This window comes from Dendropsophus ebraccatus, chromosome 1, assembly GCF_027789765.1.
Source record: "Dendropsophus ebraccatus isolate aDenEbr1 chromosome 1, aDenEbr1.pat, whole genome shotgun sequence".
Lineage (NCBI taxonomy): Eukaryota > Metazoa > Chordata > Amphibia > Anura > Hylidae > Dendropsophus > Dendropsophus ebraccatus.
This window is the reverse complement of record NC_091454.1, coordinates 80,501,145-80,514,310: the sequence shown is the minus strand read 5'-3', so window position 1 is coordinate 80,514,310 and position 13,166 is coordinate 80,501,145. Positions and strand designations below refer to the sequence as shown.

Below are 13,166 nucleotides of genomic sequence, written 5' to 3'. Positions count from 1 at the left end.
CCTACAGAAATAGGGTGGGTTCACACTACGGAATTCGCGCGGATTAAGACTGGGTTAACACTACGTAAGTTTCCGGCCAAAACGCGCTCCGTGAATAAGCGGCCGGAGATTTACGTAGTTTGCGTACAATGGAAAGTATAGGATCTACGGCTGCACAGTTCACACTACGTAAGAACTTACGCCCTGATCGTATGTGGCGCCGTAAAAAATGAACCAGACCATTGTTTCGGGACGGAAATGCTGTAACTTACGCCCGTAGCGTAACATGCAGTCCCATACGGAGTGGTGATTTCTTCATTTTTACACTTTGATTTGGTTCTGTGGGGTGTCCGGAGATAGCCGAAGATATCCATGTAAAAGACTGCTGTCAGATCGCTGCGTACGCTGCTCGAGAAGTGTACGTAGATTACGGGCGTAAGTTCGCGGACCGTTCGTAGCCGGACACAACTTGCGTAAATTCCGCCCGGAGTTTTACACGTATATGTCCGGCCGCGAAAAATATGCGGCCGTACATATACATAGTGTGAACATAGCCTAACTCTGCGGAATTCTGTCAGCTGTCCGCACGCCTTTCTGCCGGCTCCATAGACACCATTCTATGGGCCGGCGTATTACGCTATCCGCCGAAAGAAGTGACATTATCCGCGAGAATTCCTCAGTATGAACCCACCCATACTCGGACCATTATGTAATCTATATTGCATTCCAAAGTCTCCTTATCAATTACTCATGATTTACCACATACAAAGTAGTACATAAAAAGATACATCAAACAGTGGTCAAGATTTATACTATGGATTACAAAACCTTTAGGTTTTGTCCACACCGTTATATAATGGTAAAATACGTCTGTAATTTTGAGGTAAAAATGCATCTATATTTTCAATAAGAGGCCATGTTTACATACTGTTGTTTTTATTAAAATAGTGGCCGTTGTTTCCAGTCTTCAATTATTTCCCTTGAAGTCCATGGAAACAACAGTCGTTAGTTCACACTAATAACGGCCATTGTTCGCAGCGGCCGTCAAATTACTGTTCAGGGCATTTATTGGCGGCTGTTATTTAGCGAACAACATCCATTGTTGAGTACACACAGATTTTTATTTTTATTTTTTTGAAAGTTGCTATCATTCAACCTAAACTTAATGTACTAACAGCCGTCATTGCAATGATGGCCGTTAAAGTATGTTAAACAACAGATACTGGCTGTTAGAAATAGTTGTGTGAACATAGCCTAATAATGTTTTTTGTTTAAATCAGTGGGAAAAGCACCCATGTATAATAATGACCTTACTTTACTATTACAGTCTAAATAATGAACATGCCTATTATTTACAACCTTGCAAAAGCAAGATTTGATCTTTTTTTTTTCCAAAATTATGGTCATATTAAGCTTTTTTTTTTTACTGTGTGTGAACCAAAGTTCACACTTTGTAAAAACAATGTCAGTATTTCAAACAATTTTTTGCAAATAACGTCTGTTATTGATGAAACAACAGCCGTTGTTTGCACAACGGTCGTTATAAAATGCGGCAATTGTTTTTACATAGTGTGAACCTAGCCTTAAAGTGCAAATTGTCGAACTGTATGCATATAAATTCCTACACTGCAATGTATCCATAATGCTAGGAAGCCTATATACTCAGTAAGTAACTCCCCCACCACAGAGATGCATGGTGTTAATTAGTTATTAATGTTAATATAAAGAAATGTAAAACATATATATATATACCAGATATATATACATATATATATATATATATATATATATATATATATAAGATCTACATAAAAGAATACTTTTCATGTATAAATTTAGGCCACATCTTTGTCTGCTTTGTCATTCACTACTAGACTGTTGGTCCCTTCTTGAAATCTGCCTTTTTTCAAATGGTTTTATTGAACAGTTATTGTTTTATTGTTGCTTTATTATTCACCAATGACAACTAGGAATGAAAAAGGAGCAAAACATGTTATACAGATTTAAGGGCACACTTATCAATACCCAACTTTTTTTTTTATGCCAAACTTATTTTAAAATTTTCCCAGGTCTGCACCTGCTGGATTACTCAAGAGGCACATTCAGCATAGCGAAGGCTGCTGCACAGCAGGCTAAAAAAAAATCTTAGTCAGCTCGGAGGTGGTGTAGATTTTTAGCCTAATTTTTTTGGCAAAAATTTGTTAACATTTGCACATGGGGAGGACACTGTTACTCACATGCTCACACGCACAAACTGGAAAAAAGGGGGTCCTTGCGCAGAATTTTTTTTTTTTATTTGCACTAGGCGCAAAGCTTCCCTTTAAACTGTGGAGAGTTTTTTTTGCATAAATGGTAAGATTTCATTTGCTGCATATTTTTTCTATAGCTTAGGAAGGACCATCTTTCTGGTTATTTTCTTCCTCAGTTTCTTGGAAGAAAGAGAGGCTGTAATCTGAGAGCATAATTATATCAGCCTTAGATTAAAGCCAATAATTCCCTGCAGACAATTACTTCCTTTTTCCTTAAATCTTGAAACCCCTTTGACGATTGTGGTTAGAAAGCCGTGATACTGAAATGTAATTACTTCTATCACAATGTAAAGGATTTGTATATAAAATTACTTAAAGGGGTATTTCAATTTAAATAAGAAACAAATGTTAGGGCTGTCATATAATAAGATATACTCTTTAAGTTGCAAAGTCCAGTGTCAGTGCTTTGGTCCAACATGGTGCTTCTGTTTACTTTCCCTGCAGATGAAATTCTTAACACACTGCAGCCATTTACTGAGCTTTGGCAAATCTGCAACCAATTGTTTTTTTTTTTTTCATAAAACAGCACTCACTATAAAATTCAAACTAAATATTAAAAAGTCTGGCAGGGAGAGGAATATGTTTCCTAGCCAATGGCCATTTCACCCACTGCTGCACTTTCTTTTTTAAAACAAAGCCTGAAACACGGTAGCAGGTAGTGGGAATGGTAGCAGGGCAGCCCTCTGGCTTCTCTTTCTGCTGGTGTGCCAGCCTCTTGTGGCTGCAGGCATAATGCTGCCTCAGTCCTGAATAGGGATTGAAGGGGCGGGGAACTAATGCTCATTGCCCTGTCAAATACCACACCACATTTAACTGCATATGCTTTTGTAGCACATACAATTAAAAGGCCAGGCACAGCACCTGGCAGCACTTGCCCATTTCTGATGCTGGCACGGGCTGGCTAGCAGTGCATCTGAAATTCTGGACAAATTCCGAATGTGCATCTGGAGCTGTGCAGAATTCTCGATGCTCCCATAGGGTTCTATGGGGCATCCGTGCTGGCATTCTGGACAAAAATAGGACACAATCTATAATTTTCTGTTTCCTATTTTCGGGCATGAAAACTGTTTAGGAAAAATCCTGAAGATGTGCCTAATAGAACCCTATGGGTCTGGAAATTGATCAGGATTTCCGGATTAGAAATCTGGATAGATTTGAAAGAATACCATCAAAATGGTCCATCAAAGCTTTCTACAGCATACACGTCCTAAGTGCCCTGGATTCCCCATTGCTAGTGTGCCATCCTGGATTTGGTCGGCAAAGGCACCGAAGACGCCTGCAGATGTCTGGATTTCAAATCAACAGGATGCCAATTTTGATGTCAGAATGACTGCAAATGTCTTTAGGCTTTCCCCCTAAATGTTTTAGGAACTTGAGCTTTTACCTCTCAATTTTACAGCATGCATAGGCCTGAACAGGAACTGTTTTATATGTGCTTAAAGTAGCCAGTGTAGTTAGAAGGAGGAGGAGGAGGAGGAGGAGGATAGCAACAACTCAATAATACATCAATACTATGCAATCAGACTAACACAGTCACTATTGAAATAAATATCAAAGGCTAGTCATTTATAAATTGAATTTACTTATTTAAATTTATTCCTTAGAGATTTCTGCATGTCTCCAAAACTGCATTCAAAAATGAATATTACATGACCAGAGCTGCCAACAAAGTACTGCAATGTCTTCAGATAAATAAAATAACTTCTGGTCAGTCTAAATTACAGATTGTTATGATCAAATTATCATCAGGGTCCCAGCTTCATTTCTTTATCTCTTTTTTGCCCTTTTTATATATGTGACGTGCAGTGGGGAATCACAAAAGCTAAAGCCACCCCTCCTACTTTGTAATTATGGCAGCGTTCACTGTATGGGATAAAAAAAAAACATAATATTTGGAGTTTACTTTTTAAAATTTTACAAACAATGTTCTGTGCAGCAATCGTGCAGCACTGTGTACAATCACTTCTATCTAAAGTTTGCTGCCTAAATACCTTAACAGAGGTGCTGTTCTCCCCTCTGCTTGTAAATATGCATTAAGAGATAAAGCTTATATATAGCACCCATTTCTGGTATGAGACCCAGCACCATAGAATCATATTACACTGGGTCTCATGCTAGAGACAGGTGCTTAAAGTGGAAGTACTTTAGAAAAATGACTACAGTGCTGCCCAATGCTACATGTAAAACTGTTTGGACATTACCATTTGCAGCAACACCAATTATGTTAGATTTTTTTTTGGTAAGGTTTTACACAATTTGCATAACTCCCATTGTTTTAAATGGTAGTTACGCAGACAGTGTAGCCCAGTGAGTATGAGCTATGCTGTAACTCCCATTAAGTCGTATAAAAGTCAATAAGCATAATGCAAATTGTTTAACTCTTGCAATCAGGCTGTTTGTCATTTCCTGACCTCCTCCGGGAAACCACCCTTAAAGGAGAAGTCCGGTGGGGGGGGGTTAAAAAATAATTACGGGCAGGGGGTGGGGGGGATGAAAAGAAGCTATGCTTACTTCTCCCAGTGCCCACACTGCACCGCATCATGGAGCCCTGGACCCCCCCATGGAACCCCGGAACCCCCAGCTCCCGAGTACAGGGTACGTTAGGACCCGGGTTTGACTTCACAGATGGGTGGGATTTAGCCCACTCAGCCAGTCAGTGACTGCAACAGTATTCCCCCCCAGTTACTGACTCGCTGAGCAGGGCATCCATCAGTCGGGTCATGACATAGTCGGAGGGAAGCTCAGAAGACAGCCGACGGGGTCCAGTGACACAGAGATTCATGCCACTCCGGGTAACAATCCAGGACAGCCATTAACTGTCTGTAGGTCCACAGAATATACAGATGTGTGCATGCAGCCTAAAGGCCCTATTACACGGAGTGATTATCCGCTGATATCTGCCAATAATCATCCCATGTAATAGAAGACAATAATCAGCCGCCATGAACAATGTCGGCTGATCATTGCAGTAATTTGTCTTTCAACATGTTGAAAGACAAACGACTCATATAGCAATGATCTGCTGCCGTCGCTCAGTGGAATCGGAGCGGCAGCAGCAGACCGCTGCTATATGCTATGGGCTGCCCGGATGATCTAGAGATTACCCAGGCAGCCCCCCCGCAGCTCCCCACGCCCCCCTCTCTAAGCTCAATCACTCGCTGCTGCGTGGTAACTGCGGCGGCAACGAGCGGGGAACAAGGAGCAAACGAGCGCTGACAGCGCCCTGTAGAATACAGCCTTTAGACTTCCCAGTACTTGAAAAACAGAACAGTGTATATTTGTTTAAGTCAAAGACTATCTTAGGTGATCAATAAACAAAAATAAATTGTAATTTAAATTTGTGTTAGATTTTTTGTTAAGTGTAATTAATTTTATAAATCGGACTTGTACCTAGAAACAGTCCTTGTTAACAGTGTTCATGTCCACCAGAGGGCATACCACCCCTTGCTTGGAATTACTGTAGAGTACTATCAAAAAATATTGTTGTACCATTTTAGCCAGTAATAAGAAATAACACACACAAAAGTATTGTAGTCCTTAAAGATGATGCATGGTGGAGAGACATAGGTAGTTATGAAAGTAGCAATTTTTTATTACCTCTAAAAGTTGTAAACTACTAAAGAATCCAAATTGACTATTTAAATAGATACTTCCTAGGTCTAAGCATTGAAAATAGGATTTATTAATGTGTTAAATTTTGTGGGACCCCTCAAAGTCCTCAAAATCAAAGAATTTGGATGAAGCAATATTTTAGATTATTTATATTTAGGAATCTACCAGACACCTACTGTAACTAATGCCTTTAGTAAGTTTCTTAAAATTGGATTGTTGTGTTCCTGCGCGTGTGGATATTGTTCATAAAAGACCAAGGCTAGATTCATGCTGTATGTTGTATTTACGCCCAAAAAATGTAAATGAATAAAGACTTTGCAATCTCTTAAAGGTGCAGTACAAATAATACAAAGTCCTTGTTTGCAAGGTGTGGGGTTTTTTTTAGCTTGAAAAGTTGGCTTGTCAGGGTGTCCGTGTTAAGATACTTAAGATCACTGTTTTCAGCAGATAGACTGAGTTTGAGAGCAATCTTAGCCATCAATTTTAGCCTTATGACCTCGCAGGTTGCAGTGGAGTATGTTGGTAAAGAAGCTCTTCAGCTCAGTGAATCTTAGATAACCTGCTCAGCATGGATAGGTTGTTATAAGGTGTACAAGCCCGACATAGCTAGTGATCAAGAACATGGGAAACAGTGAAACAGTGTTTTATTATTGTTGAACTTGATGGACGTGTGTCTTTTTTCAACTGTATTAACTATGTAACTATGTACCTATGTAATTATACACTTGTGGGACGAAGCATTGTGGACAACACTCACTGGCCGAGGAGCAGGAACACCCTTAGCACTGAAACTGGCATATGTTTCTCTTCACCTCTACTTGAAGACTTTTGGACAGCTTGCTATTGGTAGACAGAAAAGTATAAGTTTTTGCTGGGTGACCTTTACAGGGATTGGTTAGCCTGACAAACCAGCTCTCAGCAGGTGGCTGACAGGAGAACATGTGCTTAGTCACATACATCATTAACCCTTTACGTTACCCTTCAACATGTGCTTACAATGACAGGAAAACATATAACGACATATAGTGAACAAACAAATGCAGTAAAACACCTTTAACCACTGATCAACTTGCATTATATACAACATCAGTTCTGACCTCCTTATGCATTTATATACTTAGCAGTGGCACATGGGTTCTAGGACACTGCAAGGTGTGAATGGGGCTTTAATCTTTAAAGAAGAAGTCCGGGCAAAAAAAAAATCATCCGGACGGGCAGGGGAAACATAATAGAAAACCTATACTTTCCGGTGCCCTTGCCCTCACAGTGCAGCATCCTGCTCCTGGACACCTACTGGGATTCTCCATCTCTCCCCCCTGCTATGTTATGACTCAACTAACAGATGTCCTGCTTAGCCAGTCAATGACTAGGGTGAGACAGTTCGGTACTGGTCTGAACTTTTTGCAAGTAATTTGGGAACAAATCATTTGCTGCATAAAACAAATACTATATAGGGAATACAAAAATTAAACATTGTGATTCTATTGTGAAATTGTTAAATCAATTTTGACAATTGGACAATTGAGCATTGACAGATCAGTTTAACTGTATAAGAAGCAGGTATGTTATGTACGTTAGGACAAATTGCAGTGATATTAGAGCAGTAGCAAAACTGGTGGTGGACCCTGGGAAGGTGGATAGTGTGAATAAATGATCTTTTATGGATCAACATATATTTCCAAGACTTACAGTGATTATGCTGTTTTTTAACTATTGTCAAATATTATTAGCTATGGTGTCATTAAGAAACACCCTGATGCGTGATACAGAAAATCTGTCAGCCCCATAACTTCATCTGTGATCTCTGATGACAACAATAAATTCATATGAATAAAATATCTGCCTATACAAGTAATAAGTATGACACAGTAAGCTCTACACTCCATGTGTTCAATACAGCTTTTAATCGATCTTGGAGCAGTTACAGATGGGAGTTTTTCAAATTAAATCTATAAAAGTTTTATGTAACTTTTAAAGTTTTCTTAATGAACTTATAAATTGCTTTTGTACCAAGGACACCTGATATCCAAATACTGAATTAATATGCTTTTTTTTTCTCTTTTTTTCTTAGACATGAACTTTTAGAAGAGGCCAGAAGGAAAGGGCTGCCATTTGCTCAGTGGGATGGACCCACTGTGGTATCATGGCTTGAGGTTAGTGATGGGGACACATCACTAGTCAAGTACTGCTTTCTTACTATGCACCATCTATCAGCCTTGAACAGTGAACTCTACTCAGTGCGCCCACCAAAGGAATCAGTTCTAAAGGGTCCATCCTACTCATCTTATACACTGAGCTTGTGCATTTAAACAAGTGGTATTCCCATTTTTTTCAGAGCCACAATAAATGTCATAATGTAAATGAGCAGGTACTACATCTAAGGCCCACATTTATCTTGAGAATCATGGCACCACAGCCATTTTGCTCCTCTTTTTGGCTTCCTGAGGTGGTAAGAAAACTAAAAAAAAAGTTGTATAAACAGTGTAACACCATGTGTTATGTGTCTGTTTATGTAACTGTAGATTACAGTGTAGTTTAAAGTACCATGCTTTTCACACAATTTCTACTGGTTACATAAACAGACAGCATAGATTGTGGTGCTGTGCTATTTACATAACTCCCATTGCAATCAATAAAAATTACATAAACTGAATTAAACAGCTGGATCATTTTTCCCCCAGCCATTTCTGGCAGTCAAAAGCAGACTAAACAAGCAATGCAGAGCTTGTTTACAGATAGGAATATTCCTTTAATGCACAGTAAGCTAAGTTTTTTGTGTTTTTTTCATTACTAAGACACAGTACATATCAGCAATAAGCAAGGCCGGGAGAAGATATTTTCGTGTTCTAGGCGGATAAGGCATATTGTTCCACCGTTAGGAGCAATGATGAGTGGAGGAGAGTTACATATAACTCCCTGCAGTACCATCAGGGTAAAGAGGAACTTGCTGGGGCCCTGCTTGTTCTCCCCTGCAACCGGGCCATGTACCCATCTCCTGATGGCCTCCTCCCCAGTGGCAGACTGCTACTCCTCCTTCATCCACCTGTACCAGTGAGCGCCCCCCCCCCCCCACACACACACACACCCCGACCAGACTCATGGAAACACCCATTGGTTAAAGAGCATGTATATCTGCTTCAAGAGGGCACTCACTAGACAGCAGGATAGGAAATGTTTCCTTTCCTTTTTTTTCCAGGAAAAAAAGAGCCCCTTTTTTATATTGTCTAGACAATCGCCTACTCCCAATTACTCTGCATGCCTGCCCTGATAATATATAATAACAATAATAATAATGTGCCTTTTTTACAATCTTTTTGTAATCATTATGCGACATTCTGAATATACCTGTATGCAGTATATTTTCAATATAAACAAGTAAGAAATAAATATGTGACCACAAGGTCTTAGGGGTTTAAGTCCCTATTACACAGGGCGACGGAGAGAAGCAAATGAGCGATGTCAGCGCTTGTTTGCTTCTTATTCCCCGACATCGTTCATGTCGACTGATCGTTGTCTTCTATTACACGAGACGATTATTGGCCGATAATCGTTTTGTGTAATAGGGCATTTAGTGGATGGGTCAATGATTCAATAAACAGAAGCACACAGGAGAGGTTAGATAAGGAAGTTTTAATCTTTTCTTTCTTTTTTTTCTCTAAAAAAAAAATAAAATAAGATATGCCACCCGTATGTGACAGTTATGCTTTCTGATAGATAAAGGGTTTACTTTTGCCCTTTTTTCCACAGTTATGGCTAGGAATGCCTGCATGGTATGTTGCAGCTTGTCGTGCCAATGTAAAGAGTGGTGCCATTATGTCTGCATTGTCAGACACTGAAATTCAAAGAGAAATTGGAATCAGTAATCCCTTACATCGTTTGAAGCTACGCCTTGCAATTCAAGAGATGGTCTCGCTTACAAGTCCATCGGCCCCTCCAACGTCAAGAACTGTGAGTCTGTTAATGCTTGATAATGCTTGAATGCTCGATAAAAATATTATGCCATGTGCTCCATGTCGACGAATTGGTTGTAACTTAAAGTCAACTATTTGTTAGACCTTTAAAATGCAATCTGTTAAGATGGCCCTGAGATCATAACAGGTTGTGTGTCCCAGCTACTGTAACCTTGGGACATCTGCAGTTATATCCCTGCATTCCCACACTTCCTTTAATCTCCTTCATTATATAGTAATCAAAACTTTATACCCTACTAAAAGCATGCTTGGTTGTTCCAATGATGTTATCTTGGCTATGTCAAGTCTAGAACATGCGAACTACAAAATTCTGGGTTTTGAAAATCTGTCCTCCCATATAGTGGATACAGTGAATCATGTATCATCAACTGTAAATAATTGATTTTTTTTTCTTAGTTTTTGTGGGACACCTGTGACATTGTGGTTGATGTGATTTGCTGATTGTGATGTTATTAAACTATTAACTTACAGTGGTGCTGACTTTCTTCTTTAATGCTGCTTACAAATGTGGATCTCACCATCGACTCCATGGGTCCTTTCATTAGCCATCTGGTAATGTATGGGTTACTCATGAGGAAATGGAGAATCTTACAGCTCCTGCCAAAACGGTTGGTCATTACTTATTTTCTACTACCAAAACATTGTTCTTGATTTTCATAATTAAAGCGTAACTGTCATGTTTTTTTTTATTGCAGAAATCAGTAGTATAAGCGATTTTAAGAAACTCTGTAATAGGTTTTATCAGCCAAAAAAGCCTCCTTCTGTACTCAAGAAGCAATCTCCCAGCCTCCCCCCCTGACTTCTTATCTGTGCATTATCAGGCAAACACGTCTTCATTACAGAGAAGCCAGTGAAGACGGGCTCTGCTCTCTCCATTGTAAGCCTATGAAGGGGGGAGGGGCTGAGGGAGATGAGGGAGCAGGAAGAGGTGACATGAAGGTCAGCTGTTTGTAGACTCTCTGGGCACCTAAACCGCAGGATTCTGGGGTCAGAAAAGTCAGTGCTTATCTATGAACTTACTGAGAGAAGATTGCAGGGTGTTGTGCTGTGCAGAAATCCTCCGTGCTCAGTCACTCCTAACAGCCCCTCCCCTCTCCATAGCCACATAATGGAGACAGAAATCCTGCTTCATTTGATGTGAGGGGGGAGGCTGGGAGATTGCTTTTTCACTACAGAAGGAAACTCTTTTAGTACATAAAACCTATTACATAGTTTCTTAACCCCTTAAGGACAGAGCCTGAAATGGCCTTTAGGACAGAGACAAATTTTATGAATATGACCAGTGTCACTTTATTCATTAATAACTTCGGGATGCTTTTACCTATCCGGCTGATTCTGAGATTGTTTTCTCGTGACATATTGTACTTTACATTTCTGGTAAAATGGAGTCAATACTCATAACGAATCTTTATGTAAAATACCGAAATAACGTAAAAAATTGTGAAAAAATGCATTTTTCCAAACTTTGAAAACTTTCTGCTTATACAGAAAATGGTTATGCCACATAAATTATATATTAAATAGCATTAGCAACATGTCTACTTTATGTTGGCGGCATTTATTAAACTATATTTAATTTTTTTTAGACAATAGGAAGCTTAAAACATTAGCAGCAATTTTCCAAATTTTCTGAAAAATTTCAAAATCAGATATTTTTAGGGACCTGTTCAGGTTCAAAGTGTATTTGAGGGGCCTGTATGTTAGAAAGCCTCAAAAAGCACCCCATTTCAGAAACTGCACCCCCCAAACTCGGCAAATGCACATCCAGAAAGTTTTTTAACCCTTTAGGGGAGTCACAGAAATAAAAGCGAAGTGTGTAAGAAATGAGAATTTTTTTATTTTCTGTGCAGAGATTTTATTGTAATCCAATATCTTTCATAATGATAAACCTATTACCAGAAAAATGCACCCCAATATTTATTGCCCCGTTTCTGCAGTTTATAGAAATACCCCATATGTGGCCCTATTGTGCTATTTGACGCAACCACAAGACTCAACGCCTCCGTTATATTTGGTCATTTTTGACCGTACCACTTCAGGTTGGCAGAGGCTCTGGGGTGCCAAAACCTAAAAAACACCCCTAAAGTGACACCATTTAGAAAACTGCACCCCTCAAGGAATGTAACAAGGGGTGCGGTGAGCATTTGGACCCCACAGGTGCTTCGCAGATTTTTAGAACAATGTGGTGTAAAAAAGGAAAAATTCTATTTTTTACACTAAAATGTTGTTCTAGCCTTCATTTTTCATTTTTACAAGGGGATAAAAGAAAACAAAAACACCAAACATGTAGTGCAGTTTCTCCCGAGTACAGAAATACCCCACATGTGGACATAAAGTGCCAAGCGGGCGCAGGACGGGCCTCCAAAGGGAAGGAGCGACAATTGGCCTTTGCAAGCTGGATTTTACTGGAATGGATTTCAAGGGTCATGTCGCATTTACAGAGCCCTCGTGCTGCCAAAACACTGAAAACCCCCCACAACTGACCCCATTCTGGAAACTACACCCTTCAAGGAATCTAACAAGGAGTTCAGTAAGCATATGGACCCCACTGGTGAAGGGCACAAATGTGGAACAATGTGACGTGAAAGGGAAAAATTTCATTTTTTCACTTTCACGGCACAAATGTGGCCGTCATCAAGGGGTCCATATCCTCACTGCACCCCTTGTTAGATTACTTGAGGGGTGTAGTTTCCAGAATGGGGTCACTTGTGGGGGTTTTCCAGTGTTTTGGCAGCACGAGGGCTCTGTAAATGCGACATGGCGTTCATCATCCCTTCTGGCCACATCCAGCCTGCAAAATCCAAATGGCGCTCTTTCCCTTCGGAGGCTTGCCCTGCGCCCACATGGCGCTTTATGTCCACATGTGGGGTATTTACGGACTCAAGGGGAATTGCTCTACACATTTTGTGTGTTTTTTTCTCTTTTAACCCCTTGTGAAAATGAAAAATTTAAGGCTAAACCAACATTATAGTGTAAAAAATGTAATATTTCATTTTCACGCCATATTGTTCCACATTTGTGCCCGTCACCAGTGGGGTCCATATGCTCACTCTACCCCTTGTTACATTCCCTGAGGGGTGTAGTTTCCATAATGGGGTCACTTGTGGGGGGGGGGGGTTCAACTGTCTTGGCAACACAGGGGCCTTTTAAATGCAACATGGCCCCTCGAAATCCATTCCAGCCAAATCCAGCCTCAAAAAGCCAAATGGCGCTCCTTCGCTTTGGAGGCTTACCCTGCACCCGCATGGTGCTTTATGTCCACATGTGGGGTATTTCCGTACTCAGGGGAAATTTC

General features: G+C 40.1%; 1 protein-coding gene across 5 annotated transcripts in view; it reads left to right on the top strand.

Annotated features, from left to right (window-relative positions):
• PPFIA2 (PTPRF interacting protein alpha 2) overlaps positions 1 to 13,166 on the top strand; it is a 282,744-nt gene that overhangs the window by 253,586 nt on the left and 15,992 nt on the right. For all 5 annotated transcript variants that reach the window (XM_069955681.1, XM_069955675.1, XM_069955687.1 and 2 more), the window contains 3 exons: positions 7,972 to 8,053; positions 9,648 to 9,848; positions 10,417 to 10,479. In XM_069955681.1, coding sequence (XP_069811782.1) covers positions 7,972 to 8,053; positions 9,648 to 9,848; positions 10,417 to 10,479 — 346 coding nt within the window. The remainder of the gene's footprint in view (positions 1 to 7,971; positions 8,054 to 9,647; positions 9,849 to 10,416; positions 10,480 to 13,166) is intronic.